This window comes from Dictyostelium discoideum (assembly GCF_000004695.1).
Source record: "Dictyostelium discoideum AX4 chromosome 6 chromosome, whole genome shotgun sequence".
Classification (NCBI taxonomy): Eukaryota; Evosea; class Eumycetozoa; order Dictyosteliales; family Dictyosteliaceae; genus Dictyostelium; species Dictyostelium discoideum.
This window is the reverse complement of record NC_007092.3, coordinates 24,742-44,276: the sequence shown is the minus strand read 5'-3', so window position 1 is coordinate 44,276 and position 19,535 is coordinate 24,742. Positions and strand designations below refer to the sequence as shown.

The window sequence follows — 19,535 nt, the reverse complement described above, 5'->3', positions numbered from 1 at the left end:
AAATAATAGTTTATTACTATTAATTACTATTTATTTATAATTTAATTATTAATATTAATTATTATTTATTATTATTATTATTATTATTATTATTATTATTATTATTATTATTATTATTATTATTATTATTATTATTATTATTATTATTATTATTATTATTATTATTATTATTATTATTATTATTATTATTATTATTATTATTATTATTATTATTATCAGATTGTTGATTATTAATTGAAATTTGTCGATTTTCAACTAAATCTTGAAGTCTTTGTTGAATTGAATTTTTAATTAAATTTTGAATCTCTTTGTTAAAGGCCAATTGTCTTTCAAAGATCACTTTTGAAATATCTTCAATGATTGCATTTGTATCAAATGTTGATACAGCTCTATCAGTTTCAATAATTTGTGATTCAGTAAGATTTATTTGGGAGTGTGGTTTGGATGGCGGTAAAGGAGGAGATTTTGATTTCTTTGATTTTTTAACTTTTTTATCCTTTTTAGAAGATGATATCATTTGAATTCCACTTATATTACTACTAGTGTCATCGTCATTTTTATTATTATTATTATTATTATTATTATTATTATTATTATTACTATTATTATTATTAGGGTTATTATTATTATCATCTAAATCATCATCATTATCATCATAATCATCATCATTTAAAAGATTTGATTGACTTTGATCATCATCATCGTCATCATCATCATCATCATTGAAATTAGAATTTGGATCATCATCATCAAGTTTTTCTTCTTTTAAACCTAAAAGTGTTTTCCAAAGATGATCATCTAAATTAATTTCATCACCATATTGTTCTTTTAATTTCTTTTTTTCTTTTGCTTTCTTTTCTAATTTTGATTTGATACCGATTGAACGAGAATAAGAAGATTCCATGATTGCAATGTAAATATTGGAAATGCAATAGACAGAGATGAAGACAAATACGAAAAAGTACATTTTTGAAATGATAGGATCTTTTTCAGTTGCACGAAAAGTTGCTTGAACATCATCACCATTTTGTAAACCGAAAAGAGTGATAGCAGCCTCACCAAATGAAGCGAATCTTAGAGTATGCTCAGAGAAAACCATTAAACCAAATAAACAGAAACCAATGAAAATTGGGAGACTTCCAGCCGAGAATCGAATTATCTCTGGTAAACCATTGATTAAAGCACGAATTAAAGAAGTTGATTTTGTGTCAAATTCTAAATATCTAATCATATTAATCCAAGATAACAAAGTACCAAGACCAATCAATACTTTGGTTGCAGTTGAACTAACGGTACCAGGTACTTCAAAGAAATCCAAAATGGCACCAGCAATTGTCAATACATTACTAATTAAACAAAGTACAAACCAAAGATTAAAGAATCTTAATTTGGTTTTCCAACTGAGTGATTTCCAATTGACAGTTAAAAGTGATCTAGTTGAATTTCTTCTCAATAGTCTCTTTGTACGTTGATAAGTTTTAAAGGAGAAAACAAATGATCTCCATGCTAAAATTTGACTAAGAATTGATAGAACAATAATGAATGAATCTAAAATTAACTTTGAAGATTGTAATAACTTTCCATATGGTGGCTCTGAAATTCTAGTTTTCTCTGAATGAATTGATAACTCAATTCTACCAGCTTGTTCAATATTATTAAATATAACATATACATCCCATAAATATGCAACTGGATGTTCATATTGTAAGTGTACATTTGTAAAACTATATTTAACCTTCATTTCACTCATACAATAAAATAATTGTTGAATCGTTTCTGAATTATGATTACCACTATTACTATTACTATTACTATCATTATCATTATCATTACCACTACCACTATCAATATATGATTGAAATGGACCTAAATTATCAGATGATATTGTATAGGCTATTGTTTCAGTTGCAGTATTAGCATTTACTAAAGATGTATCAAAAACTTGATCACAATGTTTATAGGAAGCAATAGTCATAGTTGCATTATATGGTGGAGAGAAATCTCCATTCGTTGGTGAATAAACTTGAAATCTATTTACTGATGTATCCTCTAATGAATTATATGCTTCTAAATTATCCTTTATCATTGAAATCGTTTCATTTATAGTGTATAAATACATAATATTTGCACCATAATCACCTTCATATTGAAAATCGGTTGGAAAGAATATATTATACCATGTAGCTTCAATTCCAACTGAATATACTGTTAAATCTCCAGTTTGTAAAAATATCTTAAAAAAAAAAAAAATTAAAAATTAAAAAATAAAAATTAAAAAAAATATGAAAAAAAAAATTAATAAATTACTGTTATTATTCTATTTCTATTTGTAATATTAAAAAAAAAAAAAAAAAACTTACAGTTGTTGTTAAACAAACAGTTAATGCTAAATGTATTAATAATTTAAATGGGAACCTATTATATTTTCTCCATTTTTGTAACCAATCCATATTTAATCTATCTTCATGTGGCATCTTTCCAACTGGTAATAATAACTTTTTAAAAAAATCTAAACATCTTCTGTAATTAGATTTCTTTTTATTATGAAATCCATCCAACTTGTTGCTACTTTTAAACTCCTCTAATAATGAAGATTTAGAGTCATCATCATTATCATCGTTTATATTTACAACTAGTCTGTCACCTTTAAAAGATGTCATTCTTGTTTTTTTTTAAAACTTTATTTATTTGTTTTTTTGTTTTTTTTTTTTTTTTTTTTTTGGTGTTTTGGTGTGAAAATTAAATTTAAAATAAAAAAATAAAAAAATAAATAATAAAAAAATAAAAAAAAAAGAAATAACTAAAACTGCTTAATTTTTATTTTGTTTATTTTTTTTTATTTAAAATTTTTTATTTAAAATTTTTTATTTTTATTGTGAACTATCTTTTAACGATTTTAGTATAACATTACTTCACCTATGCTGGTGGTTTTCAAAAATAAAAATAAAAAAAAACAAAAATAAAAAAATAAAAAGTAGCAAAAAAAATAAAAATTTAAAAAAATTAAAAATAAAAATAAAAATATTCCCAACCCTGGTAAACAGGTCCAATTTTAAAAGTTTGCTGATTTTTATTTATTTTTTTTTATTTTTCATTTTATTTTTCTTTTATTTTATTTTATTTTATTTTTTTTTAACGTTATGGTTTAATTTTATTTATTTTTGATATGAATTTAGTATAGAAAAGTAAAATATTCAAAAATACAAATGATATAAAATATAAAAAAAAGAAAATGAGTTTAACCATTTTGTTTTTTTTTTTTAAACCAAAAATTTTATTTTTAGAATTTAATTATTTACCATTCATTTTTTGTATTTCGAGGAACAAAATGTAATATATTTTTATTTATATAAAAAAATAGATTTTATAAAAAAAAAAATAAAAAAATTGAATTGGTATATTTTTTATTTTAAATATTATTTTTTTGAAAAATTTAAAATAAATAATTGTTTAAAAAAAAAAAATGAAAAATAAAAATCAAATGTTTTTTTTTTAAACAATTATTTTGATGTAAAAAAAAAAAAAAAAAATTAATAAAAATGATAATATCTTTGATCAATTGGCTTTTTTTTTTTTTTTTTTTTTTTTAAAAAATAATTGTTAAAAAAAAAAAATTATTATTTCTCTTTAGAGTCTAATTGAATAGTAACAGGACCATCATTAATTAATTGAACATCCATCATTGCTCCAAATCTTCCATCTAATTTACAAATATTTTTTTTTTTTTTTTTTTTAACAATTATTTAAAAAAGAATAAATAAATTTATTTATTTTATTATAAAAGTTAGATTAATTATTTTTAAAATAAAGAATTGTGAAAATAAAAAAACCAAAACAAAAAATTAAATGAAAAATAAAAATAAAAATAAAAATACCTTTAATTTTTTCAGGTTTATAAGATTTTTTAGCATTTTCTAAAAAATCTAAATAAAATTGTTTTGATAATTCTGGAGCCATAGCAAGATGATAGGATTGTTTATTTCCTTTTAATTGAGCAAAGAGTGTGAATTGACTTACGAATAAAATTTCATAGTCCATTTGTTGGACACTTCTATCCCAATTCTTTGTGCCATCTTCATTTTTCCAAAGACGTAAATTTAATATCTTTCTGGTGATGTACTCAGCATCCTCTTTGGTATCATCTCTCCCAATACCAATTAAACACATAAGTCCTTGTTTAATCTCTGATATAACTTCACCCTCTACTGTTACAGATGAACTTTTAACTCTTTGTATAATTGCTTTCATTGATTCGTTATTTTTTTTATTTTTCTCATTGAATTTGTTAAAATTAATGGAAAACTTAAAAAAAAAAAAAAAAAAATTTTCAAATTTGTCACTTTTTTTTTTTATTTTTTTTTATTTTTTATTTTTTTATTTTTTTTATTTTTCATAACAATAGAAATATTGGGATATTATTATTATTATTATTAATAGATAAAAAAAAGAATGGAGAAACAAGCGGAAAAACAATTAGAGAAACAATTAGAATCATTTATATTACATTTAAAGAGAAAAACAGTTGTTGGATCATATCAAGTATCAAGAGCCTCTGCAGAATTACTTAGACAATGGGTACATAAAGGTAAATGGGGAAATGCAAAATCATTGATTGATCAAATCAAAATAATTGGTAAAAAGTTAATGAATGCACAACCATTAGAATTTTGTATTGGTAACATAGTTAGAAGAGTATTATTTATAATTAGAGAAGAATATTTAACATTTTTTAGAAATAAAAAGAATGGTTTAAATAATGATGATTATGATGATGATGATTTTGAAACTACTACCAGTAATAACAACAACAACAATAATAATAATAATATTAATAGTAGTAGTAATATCAATAAAAATAATAAATATAGTAATGTTATGTTACAAGACGATCCAATTGATGATCAAGAAGATATCGATTTCACTGAAACATTCCCAAGATTAAAAGCTGCAATCATGGATAGTATCAATGAATTAATTGATGAATTAGAAGGTCTTCATAGAAATGTTGCTGAACAAGCAATTGAACATATTCATTCAAATGAAACCATCATGACTTTAGGTTGTTCAAGAACCGTTGAAGAATTCTTAAAAGAAGCTGCTAGAAAAAGAAGTTTTAAAGTTATTGTTGTTGAAACTGCTCCATCGTATGTATCAAAATTTTTAAAATTCTATAATCAATCATTTATTTTAAAAAAATTTATTAATTCTCTATTATTTTTAATTCTAAAAATAAAAAAAAAAAAAAAAAAAAAAAAAAATAAAAGACTTGAAGGTCAAAAAACAGCAATTTCATTATCAAAAGCATCAATCGATACAACATTAATTACAGATTCAGCAGTATTTGCAATGATGTCACGTGTTAATAAAGTTATTATTGGTACACATGCAGTAATGGCCAATGGTGGTTTAATTGCTACCTCTGGTACACATACATTGGCTGTAGCTGCTAAATATCACTCTGTACCAATAGTGGTTTGTACTGGTCTTTATAAACTCTGTCCATTATATGCATATGATCAAGATACATTCAATAATTTTGGTTCACCAGGTGAATATTTAAAATTTGAAGAAGCAGAATTTTTAGAAAATGTTCACAGTTATAATCCAACCTTTGATTATGTTGCACCAGATCTCGTTAGTTTATTCATAACAAATATAGGTGGTCATAATCCATCCTATATCTATCGTTTACTTCAAGAATATTATGATGCTAGAGATATTTTAGAAGATGAATAAAATAAAATAAAATAAAAATAAATAAAAATTTTTTTTTAAAAAAAAAAAAAAAAAAAAAAAAAAAACTTCTAATTTATAAACTTTAAATATATGTATATTTATATTTTATTTTAAATAATTATTTATTTTATTTTTTTAAATTTTATTATTTTTTCTTAATATTCTAAAAGTGGTTCACCGACACCTACAACTTTTGGTATAGTACAATTTAAATCAAAGGCTTTACTGATTACAATTTTAAAAATTTTTTGAACATTGATAGAGTGAGAAGTTGAACAAAAGATGAGAGGTGATTTCATGGCAGAAGCGAATTTACGAGCTTGTTTGGTAATTTCCTCTTGTTCTTCGATTGGTTTAGTGGCAAAGACATCGAACTTGGTACCAATGAGGAATGGAATGGCAGTTTTATTGAAACCTCTTGCTTGTCTATACCATTCTTTGACAGAGTTTAAAGTGGACTTTCTAGATAAATCAAACATAAACAAAATGGCAACGGCGTCATTACAAACCAATGGTAACATGTTTACAAACTCTCTTTGGCCACCCAAATCCCAAATTGAGAATGTGATCTCTGTACCACGAATTGAAATTGTTTTCTCCATAAAATTAACACCCAATGTTTGAATATAATCTTCATCAAATGTACCTTCAACATATTTTACCATCAATGATGTCTTACCGATTTGTGAATCTCCTACCATACCAACCTTAACAACGACATTATTCTTTTTTGTATCTGATGATCCTGTAAATTGTTCTTCAGACATTTTCTTTTTTTTTATTTTTTTTTTATTTTATTTTATTTTATTTTATTTTATTTTATTTTTATTTTATTTTTTTTTAATTTAGTTTTTTTATTACTTTTATTATATATATTAATTTAATTGTATCTATTTATTTTTTTTATTTTTACTTTTTATTTTATTTTTTATTTATTTATTTTTTTTTTTGATTGATTGATTTTGATTGATTATATTCTTTATTTATATTATATTACAAATTGAATTTATCTTATTTATTAATAATATCTATCCCTTCTTAAGATTTTTATTATTTTTTTTATGTATATATTTTATTTTATTTTTTTTTATTTTTAATGTACAATATTGTATGAGTGTGATAAAAATAAAAAAAAAAAAAAAAAAAAAAAAAAAATTTTTTAGGAGTGGGCAAAAAAAAAAAATAAAAAAATTAAAAAAAAAAAAAAAAAAAAAAAAAAAATCAATTTTTTTTCAAGTTTAAACTGATTTTTTTTTTTTTTTTTTTTTTGGCTTTACTTATTGCTTTATACCTGTAACATATATTACTATATCATTCTATTTTGTACAATAAACCTATTTAAAATTTTGATTATTATTATTATTTTTTTTTTTTTTTAAAATTATAAAAAAAAAAAAAAAATTTTAAAAATCTTTTAAAATTCAATCCACATATAAAATAATAATAAAAAAGGAATTAAAAAAAAAAAAAAAAAAAAAAAAAAAAAAAAAACCAAAAATTCCTTGTAACAATAGTGTTAATAATAATTGTAATAGTAATTCAATAGAAGCAAATAATTAATTAAATTAAAAAAACAAAAAAAAAAGAAATTTTTTTTTTTTTTTTTTTTTAATAACAATAAAGGAAAAAAAAAAAAATAAAACAAAGAGATAATAAAATAAATATATAATAAAATAAAGATAAAATAAAAATATAATAAAATAAAGAGATAATAAAACAAAGAGATAAATAAAACTTGGAAAAAAAAAAAAAAAAAAAATTTTTTTAAAGAAAAAAAAAAAAAAAAAAATGAATTCAGATTCGGTTGAAAATTTATTTATTTCAAGAATATCAAAGGATGATCCAGAAGCAATATTTCAAATTGTAGAAGTAGTTGGATCAGGATCATTTGGTACAGTTTGTGCATGTAGATGGATGAAAAAGAAGGATAGAGAATCCAATGGCAATAGATTGATAGCATGTAAATTTGTAGAGGTTAATGCAGATGATGTAGAGACCAATTTGAATTTAGTGAAAGAGATTGACATTTTGAAGGAATCAATGGATTGTCCATACATTGTAGAGTATAAAGGTTGTTATTTAAAGTCATCTATGCTTTTAATTGTTATGGAATATTGTAAGGGTGGTTCATTATTGGATATTATAGAGTTATGTGGTAAAAGATTGATAGAGGAAGAGATTGCAGCAGTTTGTGCAGGTGTTGTAAAGGGATTGGTTTATCTTCATTCAAAACGTACCACTCATCGTGATATCAAAGCTGGTAACGTTTTATTGGACGAAGAAGGTTTACCTAAATTAGCCGATTTCGGTGTATCAACGATCGCTGAACAAGGTCAAAAAATGAACACTGTTATTGGTTCACCCTATTGGATGGCACCAGAGATCATTATGGGTCAAGGTTATGATCAAAAGGCTGACATTTGGTCATTGGGTATCACCGCAATTGAAATCGCCGAATTGGTACCACCAAGATTCGATGTACCACCTTCACGTGTAATCTTTACCATACCTCATCAACCACCACCTTCCCTTAAGATACCCTCTGATTGGTCACCAGAGTTTAATGACTTTGTTAAGCAATGTCTCTCAATGAATCCTGCACTTCGTCCTTCTGCTCAACAATTGTTAAGTCATCCTTTTATTCTCAAAGGTTCCTCTCAACAAATTCTACAAAAATTAGTCAATGAATCAATACCTCTACTCAAAGAGAAGCGTGCTGAAAAAATTAGACAACTCGAAGAACAAGAACAACAAAGAAATAGTAGTGGTAGTAAAATGGTCTCAAGTGTACCAACTAGAGCCTCTCAAGCTTTAACAAATGTTAGAAACGCTGAATCTTTAAAGGGTTCTGTTGTCATCTTAAATTCAAATACAAAAACCGCTTCCATCATGCGTAACAAAAATCCACAACCACCACCACCTTCTCATAGTAGCGGTGCTGGTGGTGCTGCTGGTTCAACAAGAAGAGTGCCTGGTAATAAAAGTGTTTTAAATAGATATCCACCTGCAAATAATGTTAGCAATGGAACTATAGCTCCCTCTCCTATTAATAATAATAATAATAATAATAATACTACTACTAAGGTTGGTAAAGTAAGCTCTCCTTTCCTTCAACAACAACAACAACAACAACAACAAAATAATAATAAAAATCCTCCACCAAAACCAACAACACCATCTCCAAATAAAAAAATTGGTGATAATATATCGAAAACTACTCCAACAACTCCAACTACAACACAACCCAATACCTCAACTACTACCAAAACTGGAAGTAGTTTAAATATTAAACCAACTAATAACGTAAATAGAAGTACCATTAGTATAGGTCAACAAAAATCACCACTTCAAAGCTCTGAAAGAGAGGCATCATATGATGAAGAAAGTGTTAGTGTTATTTATCATGGTAGTGAGGACGAAGAAGATGAGGAAGAGTTTAATCATGAAGATTATGAAGAAATTAATGTTAATATATAAATAATTAAAAAAAATTAATAAAATAATAAAAAAATAAATAATAATGAAAAATTAAAAATAAAATAAAAATAAATCAATAAAGTGTAAAATAAAAAAATAAAATAAATAATAATGTCATATTAAAAAGAAATCGGTCATTAATTCTATTTTTATTTTTTATTTTTTATTTTATTTTTATTATTAATTTCCTTATTGGAATTTTTTTTTTTTTTTTGATTAATTATTTTTTTCCATTTTTATTTTTAAAATTAGAAAATTTTCAAATAAAATTAAAAAACCCATTTCATTTCAGAAAAATAAAAAAAAAAAAAATTAAAAAAACAAAAAATTAAAAAAATTATTTAAAAAATTCAAAAATTATTTTTTTAAAAAAAAAAAAATACAATCACACAAATCACCACAAACAAACCCACCTTTTTCTATCATTTATTATTTATTTTTTTAATTTATTTTTTTTCTATTTTTTTTTTTTATTTTCACTCAAAAAAAAAAAAAAAAAAAAAAAAAAAAAAAAATTTTTCTTCTTTATAATAATTAAAGGCTATAACAATAAATAATAAAATTTTAATAAATAACAATACATAACTGTTAACAATATGTCTGAAGTAGTTGCACCTCCACCTCCACCACCAGCACCAGCACCACCACCTCCACCACCTGTAAGCAAATCATCCGCTCCAGGAAGATCAGCTTTATTGGGTTCCATTGAAGGTTTTAGTTCAAGCAAATTAAAAAAAGTTAAAACAAACGAAAAGAAACCTGCTGGTAAGATTTTTTTTGAAATTTAATCCAAAAAAAAAAAATCAAAAAAAAAAAAAATAAGACTTTTTGACATTGGAAAAAAAAAAAAAAAACATGAAAACGAAAATAAAAATTTCCTGTTTTTTTTTTTTTTTTTTTTTTTTTTTATTGTTTTAAAAATTCTCAAAATAAAATGTTAACAAAATCCTTCCTTTAATTCTAGATTCAAAACCACCACCTTCAGGAGCTTCATCAGGATCAATTGGAGTTTCATCATCTAAACCAGCTGGAAATGGACCAAAAGGCTTTGGTGATATATTTTCAGGAGGAATGCCAAAATTAAGAAGTACAAAGGTAAATAATTTTAATTACCACAAAACAAAAGAAAAAAAAAAAAAAAAAAAAAAAAGAAAAAAATAAAATAAAATAAAAGAAAAAAAAAAAAAAAAAAAGCAAAAATTTTCTTAATTTAAATCAATTTAATTCAAATCCAGCAAAACCAATTTTTCAAAATAATCAATCAATAATACTAAAGTTAATAGGAATCAATAATTTGAAATAAAGAAAAAAAAAAAAAAAGAAAGGAATTAACAGTTTTCTTCTATTTTTCATTTTTATTTTTTTATTTTTTTTTTTTTTTTAGGGAACTGCAGCAGAATCAACACCATCAACAACTGTATCATCAACAAACACTACTTCCACAACAACCACCACAACAACAAAACCAATTCAAACTCCACTCAAGCCATCAGCACCAACCGCAACACCAACTGCAAAACCATCAATATCAATTTCAAAACCAGTTGTTAAACAATCTACAGGTGTTTTAAGACCAGCACCAGTAATTTCAAAGGCTCCAGTCATTAGCAAGGTATCAGCTAAACCAAGTGCACCAGTTTCTAAACCAGCTGGAACTACATCTGAACCAACTGCCAAACCAACTCCACCTGTCACCAATACTTCATCATCATCATCATCATCATCATCGTCATCACCACCAAAACCAGTTATAGATATACCACCACCAATCCAAAAACCAAGCCATGATTCAAATGGGCCACAACCTTCAGCAAATGATAGTGGTGTTGTTAGTGAACATACAATTTTACCAGGTGATGGTACTAAACATACTCCTACAAATACTATTACTACTACTGCCACTTCTACAACTGTTAAACATACACCAACCACCACTACTCATACCACATCATCATCATCATCATCAACTACTACTGCACCACCAAAAGTTACCACAACTAGTAATATTTCAAAACCAGCAGGTGGCACACCAGCCAATTGGGTCAAACCAGGCTCTGGCCCAATATCACCAATTGGTAAAGTAGTTCAAAGTGCATCAGTTCAAGTGGCACCACCAAAGAAGGTTGTTACATCTTCTGCTACACCAACAATGAAACCTGCTCCAGTAGTTTCATCCGCTAAAAAACCGGCTGCTGTCAATGCTTCTACACCAGCACCAGTGCCAGCATCATCCACTATACCAGCTAATACTTCAAATCCAACCACTCCAACTAATACATCATCACCAAAAACACCTGCAGTTTTCAATATTCCACCACCAATTGCAAAACCTCAACCAAATAATGAAAACAATGATGCAAAACCAACTCCATCACCAGTTCCAATTCCACCACCAACCATTCCAAAAGAACCAGAACATAAACATACTCATTCTGCACCAACACCAGCACCTGAAATACAACATCAACATCAACATCAACAACATCAACATCAACATCAACAAAAAACAACAGCTACAAATCATATTCATAAAGAACAAGATTCACATAAACCAAATCCACCACCAATTTCACATCAAAACTCATCCAATAGTCTCAATAAATCACCAAGAAAATTGGATGGTGAAAATGGTGAATTAGTATGTGCAAGATGTGGTGGAGGCATTGAAGGAAATCATTTCAAAGCATTAGATCAAGCATGGCATATTGAACATTTTACATGTGTTGAATGTAATACTGGTATCCAAAACTTTGTTTCTCATGAAGGTCAACCATTTTGTGAAGTTTGTTATGATAGAAAATTCGTTGTTCACAAAATCTGTAATGTTTGTGAAAAACCAATCTATGGTACTGTTGTTTCAGCAATGAATAATACTTTTCATTCAGAATGTTTTGTATGCAGCAATTGCCACTCTTCTTTCCCAGATAGTAAGTATTTTTTAAAGAGATTTAAATTTTTTTTTTTTTTTTTTTTTTTTTTTTTTTTTTTTTTTTTTTTTTTTTTTTTTTTTTCACAAAGATAACTAATTTTTTTTTTTTTTAAAAAAAAAATAGATGAATTTTATCAATATGAAAGTAAACCATGGTGTGCAACATGTATTCAAAACATAACTAAAACAAAATACGAAAAATGTGATCAATGTCACCAAGAGATTGACTCAAAATCAGATGGTGTCATTAAAGTATTAGGATCTAAATATCACAACAATGGTAAATGTTTCGTGTGTCGTGGATGCCAAACTGTTTTCCCAAACTTAAATTATTATGAAATTGAAAATCAACCAATGTGTTATGATTGTGCTATTAAACATTGAAATTTTTTTTTTCCAAACAAATTGGAGTGTAAAAATAAAAATAAAAATAAAAATAATAATAATAATAACAATAATAAAATTTCAAATAAAAATTCTTGACATTTTTGTTAAATCAAAATTTTTTATTTTTATTTTTTTTTTTTTTTTATTCCTGCCTAAAATAATAATAACTGATAATTTTTGAATGGTTGTGTTTTTTTTGAAATTTTTTTTTTTGGTTTTTTTTTTTTTTCTTTTAATATGAAAAAAGTTATGTTTATTTATTTTTTATGATTAACAATCTATAATTTTTATTACTAATTTTAAAAAATGGATGAATCGAGATCAACTGCAAATATAACGATCCTTATTAAATGAATAGATAATGCCTCATCTGGGTGGAATACACTATGTCTCTTATTAACCACACCACAATTAGTTATTGCTAACAAGAGACATTGTGCATTCCAACCAGATGAGCCATTATCAAGATTATGGGGTAGTATAAGATGTGCCAATTATAGTGGATAATTGTTCATTTAAGATTTCATATTTAATTAAATTTCCATTACAATTTAATTTGAAATAAGTGAAAAAAACCAAAAACATCTGGCGAAGAAATAGTAATTACTGTGACACTTATTTAAAATTCATAGGTGGTCCAAATCTCCTTCTAAATACCTTTGAAGTTTATTCATTTGTTGTTAAATCTAATTTCTCAGAGAAATTACATCTTTTGATTGTAATAATATTAATGTAATATTTCCACCAGGTCATGGAGTTTTTGAATTGTCCCATGATGGTCTTGAGGATATCACTTTACTATTTTCTTATGAATCACCTAAAATATCAAGTACTCTTTCAGACTCATTAACCAAATAATGACAATTAATGGTGATAACTTCTTTACAGATAAAAAATTGGTTAGGGTTTGTATTAATCGCCCAATTTTATTATTTCAGTTAATCCAAGTGAATAACTTTAATAGAGTTGACCCTAATATTACTGTAGATAGTTTTCAATAATTAAATTCATTGTTTCCCAGATATACTAACATCAATATCACCAATATCAAATATTTAGGTGGTATTGTAACAATCAAAGGTGAAAATTATCCTCAACTTTAAATTCATTATTGACCCATTAATTACGATTGGTGATAAACTATTTGTATTTTAAATCAATGTCAATTAAGAAAAAATGAATTTGGTGGTAAAAATTTATCAGTTAACGCGGTTGTAATTCAACGAGTCCCAATGGTGTATCATTTACGCATAATACTCCAACAAAAAAAAAATAAAATAAAAAAATTTCAAAAAAACACCCAATCACTTAAAAATTTAATCAGCAGTAATAAAAAAAAAAATTTTCAAATAAAATTTTTTTTGACATTGTTGAGCAAAAATTTTTATTTTTATATTTTTTTTTTTTTTGTTTTTGATTAAAAAAAAAAAAAAATTGTAAAATGTTTTATTCAAACATATCCTAATTTTAAAAAAAAAATTGGGATTTATTATGGGTTGCACAACCCGAGATGATGATTTTACCAAAAAGATTTTTTTTTTTTTATGGAGTTTTTGGTACCCTGGTAAGTTGAATAAAATATCTAAAAACCAGTATTTTTCGAATCTTTTTTATTTTTTTTTAAATTTTTATTTTTTATTTTATTTTTTATTTTTTTTTTTGCAAATTTGGTTGCCTATAAAAACTTTTTTTATTTTTATTTTTATCATTTTATATTTTTATCAATCAATTTATTTATTTCACTTTATTTGTACTTTTACTTTTGTATTACAAAATGAGATTCATTTTAGTTTTAGTTTTAATTTTGGGCTTAGTCTCATCATCATTTGGTATCAATGTTGACAAGAATGAAGTATCTCAAACCGAATTACAATCAGCTCGTGACTTTAGTTCATTCGCTATCGGCTTTGCAGAGGGTATTGAAATTAGTTTGGTAAGTTTAAAATTTATTATTTTATAGTTTTCCCAAAAACAACTTTTTTTTTTTTTTTTTTTTTTTTTTTTTTTTTTTTTTTTTCAAACATTTTTTATTTGATATTAAATTATATTATATACAATTTTATTTTACATTCTCTAATGATATTAAATTTTATATATAGACTGGTAATCTTCATAAATGTGTTGCTGCAGCCGAATCAAGTTTCAGTGAATTCTCAAATTCCTTCCATTTAATTGATAGTGGTTTGAAACATAAATCATTAGGTGATGCAAAGAGTGGTCTCCGTGATTTTGGTATTGGTTTAGTTGATTTGGTCAAAACCTACCAAAGATGTGGTGTTGGAAAATTCATTAGTGAAATCTCTGCCATTTCAAAAGAAGTTACCAACGAAACTGGTATCATCAAACTCATTATTCATGAAGTCATCGATATTTTCCACAACTCCCACAGTTTAACTTCCGATTTCAAATCCGCCATTTCAGATTGTGGTCGTGGTGATTACACTGGTTGTGGTGTTGCAAGTGGAAAAATTGTCGGAATTTTAATGAGACAATAAATTATCAATTCATCCCCTATCCCTTTCCAAAAAGGGATCAGCTAAAAAAATTTTCTTTTAATTTTTTAGTTTTTGTATATTAAATAAAATTTTTTTTTTTTTTTATGAGACTCATATTTCTTTTTTTTCTTTTTTTTTAAATTATATGTAATAAAAAAAAAAAAAAAAAAAGAAAAAAATAATAATATATATATATTTATAAAAAAAGAAAATATAAAAAAAAAAAAAAAAGTATAAAAAATATTTTATTAACCAAAATAAATACAAATTTTAATTGTATATCAATAAATTTTTTTAATACCCGATAATTAAATACATTTATTTGATTATATTGTTGACAATATAAAAAATTTTTAAAAGAAAAAGAATAAAATAAAAATACTATTTATATGTAAAATTTAATTAATAAAAATTGTAAAAATAAAACATTTTATGGTTTTAATGTTTGTTCTCCATCAAAAGGCGATTGATCAATATTTGATAGCAATATTATTTATTTGCCAAGACCTTGAGTGGCTTGGTCATCTTGAATCAATTCGATTTTATAGTTGTCTGGATCCTCAACAAAAGCGATGACAGTTGTTCCACCTAAAACTGGAGCAGCTTCTCTTGCAACTTTACCTCCGCTCTTTCTAATTCTTTCAACAGTTTCATATACATCATCAACTCCAATTGCTATGTGACCAAAGGCAGTTCCTAATTCGTATTTTTCAACACCCCAATTATATGTTAACTCGATTACTGCATTCTCATCCTCATTAGTGTATCCAACAAATGCTAATGTATCTGTTTCCACATATTAAAAAGATAAAAAAAAAAAAAAAAAATTATAAAAATAAAAAAAAAAATAATTAATGATCTGATAATTATTTTAATCTATAATTACAAAATCGTGGGAATCAATAAAATTTGCTAACATACATTTATATTCAACATTTTCACTCTTTCTCAACAATTTCATTCCCAAAACATCAATATAAAATTGTAAAGATTTTTCTAAATTACCCACACGGAGCTAAAAAAAAAAAAAAAAATTAGTTAATTGACACAAATAATAATAATAAAAATAAGTAGATAAAAAAATAATACCATAGTGTGTAAAATACGAGGCATTTTTGTTATTAGAGTATGGAAAAAAAAAAAAAAAGAAATTACTTAAAATTAAAAAAAAAATAAAAAAAATTAAAAAAATTAAAAAATGTGGTCAATACAAAAAAAATAAAATAAAATAAAATAAAATAAAATAAAATAAAATAAAATAAAATAAAAAAAATAAAATAAAATAAAATAAAATAAAAAAAATAAAATAAAATAAAATAAAATAAAATAAAATAAAAGGAAATATGCTTAAATTATAAAAAATGTGATCACTGCAAATAAAAAAAAAAAAAAAAAGTTTTATATAAAGAAATTTTTTTTTTTTTTTTTTTTTAATTTATTAGAATTATTAATTTACTATTGTTACATTATTTTTATTTATTTTTTATTATTAATTATTATTTGATTAAAAAAAAAAAAAAAAAAAACAAAATTTTATTTTTATTAAAACAAATATGATTCTTATCTTTTGAATTCTTTTTCAAATTTACTTAATATGGATTGATCAGGTTTTAAATTTTTATCAGGGATGAAACCACATAAAAGAGATTGTTGTAAAAGTGATTCAGGTTGAAGGATAGTGGATTTGAAGTTTGACCATTGTAGAGTTGAAAGGAAAGAACTATTGGAACGAGTGTCCAATAGGTTTGAGATTTCAAGGGAATGACCGAAATTTCCTTTTCTAAGACCAGGTTCTTTTTTATGTTCACTTGTGATAAAAGTGATCAAATGTTGAAAGAAATCATTGGTGAATGTAGAGTCTTCATAGAAATTTAAATAAGTACTTTGAGTTGTTTCGGTGATAAGATTAACAATATTTTGATGAAGTATATTGTGATTTGAGAAAGCAAAGAATAATTCAAAAGTCTTTGAGAAAAGATTGGATTGATTAATTTTTTCATAGCATTGTCTATTATCGGATTTAATGACCAAGGTAAAGAAATCCAATAATTCTAACAATAGGAAATCAACTTTATTCTTTGTGAGATTTCTATCCAACAATGAGAACAATGATGATAAATTATCCAAGAAACTATTTAAAAAGGTTTCATTCTCTCTAAGATGAATTGGTAAGAGAGCTACCAATAGTTTTAGTGAATTTAAATGATCAACCGAACCAACACTTGTTGGTGCACTAACAATTCTTTGAAAGATCTTATTGATATGTTTGCTCTCTAAATTCATATGTTCAAATAATTTTTCATTTTCAACTAATGGTGAAAAACTAATACCCATAATCATTACATCTATAATCTTATCAATTCCAAAATGTGTAACAATATCTACTATCTCTTCATTTTCTAATGATGATTCAATTCCATCATCTTTCCAAACTATCTTTGGTAATATTGGATTTAATTTATTTGTATTATTATTATTATTATTATTATTATTATTATTATTATTATTATTATTATTATTATTATTATTATTATTATTATTATTATTATTATTATTTTCATTTGTATTATTGTCATTTATATTATTGTCATTTATATTATTGTCATTATTATTATTATTATTTAAATTATTATTATTTAAATTATTATTATTTAAATTATTATTATTTAAATTATTATTATTTATATTTTTAATATTATATAATTCATTACATTGTTTTAAATATAATTGTTGTTTTAAAATTTTTAAAGATTGTAATGAGATTTCACCAGCTAATTGCCAAGGATTTAAAGATATATCCAAGAGGGTGATGGTATTATTAAATTTACAAGCATTACAAATTTCTATTGTTCCACGTTCACCGATATCAGCATTTCTAATTTGAAGATGAGTTATAGATTTATTAAATTTTAAGCCATCAGCCAAGAGCAATGCACCATCATCACCTAAATAATTTTCATCTAAAATCAATGTGGTTAATGATAGGGTTTTAATTAAACATGCCGATAGTTCAGTCATTGCAACATCGGTTACACTACTAGAGGTTAAATTCAAACCAATAATATTTGGGAATTTATTTGAACCTATATATCTTGCTATATATTCTGCACCTTCATTCTCTATACCAGTCTCTTTTAGATTTAAACCAAAACCTTTGTAACCTTTTTTTGGAGTTGATTTACCACCATGGTGGTTTGCTTTATTGTTTTCTTTGATTTCAATCGATTCTAAAAGGAGATCAATAACTTGTGGACTTAAAGAGTTGCCCATCAATGAAATGGATTGAATGTAATTTCTATCTCTTCTAAGCATACTACAAAAGTTATCCATACCATCTGAACCAATATCATTCCAACTTAGATCTGCAATTTCTAATTTACCAGGGAAATTATCGGATAAGGTGATTAAACCTTCGTCCCCCAATGAGCAATTACCTAAATCCAATACATAACAACGACCATGTGGAGGATCAGGTTTTGCAAAAACCTCTAAACATTCCTCTAAACTACTACAATGCACCTTTAGTGGAGGTATATCATCAATTTCAAATTTTGCCATTTGTTCAAACATACTACCCACTGATGCTGATCTTGCACGATGATGAGAGTTTATCAATAGATCTAATCTATGATTTATTGGTTTTCCTGAAATTGATAATATTGATGGATTTGGTGATGTAGGTGCTGTATTATTCGTATTACTATTATTTCCTTGTTGATAATCTAATGAAAATCCATCATCACTATAATTGATCCTATTATTATTATTATTATTATTATTATTATTATTATTATTATTATTATTATTATTATTATTATTATTATTATTATTATTATTATTATTATTATCATTATTATTATTGTTATTTATATTATTACTATTATTATTATCAGCAGATATTGATAGATTACATTCACTTGACGATAAAGTTGGTGATGACGGTGCAGACATTGTTGGTTGAATTGGTATAGTTGGGGATGAAGATGTTGAAGCTGATGTTGGTGTTGTTGTGGTTGGTGTTGTTTCATGGTTAATAGTTGTAGTGGTTGTGGTAGTGGTGGAAGATTGATTATATATTGATTGTACTCTTGAATTTGCTCTCGATCTTGCCTTTGCAACTGAAACATATTTTTTTGGTGATAGATTATCATTATTGCTCAATATTGAAAATGATGAAGGTGATGTTGAAGGTGATGTTGGTGATGATACTGATACTCTATTATTAGTATTATTGTTATTATTATTATTATTATTATTATTATTATTATTATTATTATTAAAGGATAATAAATCTTTTTTTAAAATAGTTGTTGATGATGATACAAATGTAGTTTGTGGTTTAATATTATCCTCTGAAATCATTTTACCTTCAACTATTTCTTCTTGTTCATCATTATAATTATAATTATCATTATTATTTTCATTTTCATTGTAATTGATATGATGATCATCATCATTATCTTTATCTTTATCTTCTTCTTCCTCTTCATCATTATTGCTATTAACAACGT

General features: G+C 24.5%; 9 protein-coding genes across 9 annotated transcripts in view; 4 read left to right on the top strand and 5 right to left on the bottom strand.

The window, feature by feature from the left end:
• Positions 1-61: 61 nt before the first annotated feature.
• Positions 62-2,660, bottom strand: DDB_G0291275 (hypothetical protein; the record flags this gene model as incomplete). The annotated part of the gene is made up of 2 exons (XM_630018.1): positions 62-2,233; positions 2,361-2,660. The coding sequence occupies 2 exons, from the start codon at positions 2,658-2,660 to the stop codon at positions 62-64; spliced, it is 2,472 nt and encodes an 823-aa protein (XP_635110.1).
• Positions 2,661-3,617: 957 nt separating this feature from the next.
• Positions 3,618-4,248, bottom strand: dtd (D-tyrosyl-tRNA deacylase; the record flags this gene model as incomplete). Its single annotated transcript, XM_630017.1, has 2 exons — positions 3,618-3,700; positions 3,876-4,248. 2 exons carry the CDS (start codon positions 4,246-4,248, stop codon positions 3,618-3,620), a joined length of 456 nt encoding a protein of 151 aa, XP_635109.1.
• A 201-nt stretch (positions 4,249-4,449) lies between these two features.
• eIF2b2 (translation initiation factor eIF-2B beta subunit) lies at positions 4,450-5,736 on the top strand (the record flags this gene model as incomplete). The annotated part of the gene is made up of 2 exons (XM_630016.1): positions 4,450-5,144; positions 5,265-5,736. 2 exons carry the CDS (start codon positions 4,450-4,452, stop codon positions 5,734-5,736), a joined length of 1,167 nt encoding a protein of 388 aa, XP_635108.1.
• A 155-nt stretch (positions 5,737-5,891) lies between these two features.
• Positions 5,892-6,503, bottom strand: spg1 (small GTPase; the record flags this gene model as incomplete). The annotated part of the gene is made up of 1 exon (XM_630015.1): positions 5,892-6,503. One exon carries the CDS (start codon positions 6,501-6,503, stop codon positions 5,892-5,894), a length of 612 nt encoding a protein of 203 aa, XP_635107.1.
• Positions 6,504-7,524: 1,021 nt separating this feature from the next.
• dst3 (STE20 family protein kinase) lies at positions 7,525-9,213 on the top strand (the record flags this gene model as incomplete). Its single annotated transcript, XM_630014.1, has 1 exon — positions 7,525-9,213. The coding sequence occupies one exon, from the start codon at positions 7,525-7,527 to the stop codon at positions 9,211-9,213; it is 1,689 nt and encodes a 562-aa protein (XP_635106.1).
• A 596-nt stretch (positions 9,214-9,809) lies between these two features.
• limD (LIM-type zinc finger-containing protein) lies at positions 9,810-12,526 on the top strand (the record flags this gene model as incomplete). The annotated part of the gene is made up of 4 exons (XM_630013.1): positions 9,810-9,978; positions 10,178-10,308; positions 10,598-12,140; positions 12,267-12,526. 4 exons carry the CDS (start codon positions 9,810-9,812, stop codon positions 12,524-12,526), a joined length of 2,103 nt encoding a protein of 700 aa, XP_635105.1.
• A 1,777-nt stretch (positions 12,527-14,303) lies between these two features.
• 29C (hypothetical protein) lies at positions 14,304-15,024 on the top strand (the record flags this gene model as incomplete). Its single annotated transcript, XM_630012.1, has 2 exons — positions 14,304-14,462; positions 14,629-15,024. 2 exons carry the CDS (start codon positions 14,304-14,306, stop codon positions 15,022-15,024), a joined length of 555 nt encoding a protein of 184 aa, XP_635104.1.
• A 493-nt stretch (positions 15,025-15,517) lies between these two features.
• gloA (lactoylglutathione lyase) lies at positions 15,518-16,137 on the bottom strand (the record flags this gene model as incomplete). Its single annotated transcript, XM_630011.1, has 3 exons — positions 15,518-15,810; positions 15,946-16,039; positions 16,114-16,137. The coding sequence occupies 3 exons, from the start codon at positions 16,135-16,137 to the stop codon at positions 15,518-15,520; spliced, it is 411 nt and encodes a 136-aa protein (XP_635103.1).
• A 447-nt stretch (positions 16,138-16,584) lies between these two features.
• DDB_G0291263 (hypothetical protein) overlaps positions 16,585-19,535 on the bottom strand; it is a gene marked incomplete at both ends in the record, with an annotated part of 4,933 nt that continues 1,982 nt past the window's right edge. Inside the window, one exon of the mRNA XM_630010.1 lies at positions 16,585-19,535. This exon is cut by the window's right edge and continues 1,443 nt beyond it. Within this exon, the coding sequence (XP_635102.1) occupies positions 16,585-19,535 (2,951 nt within the window).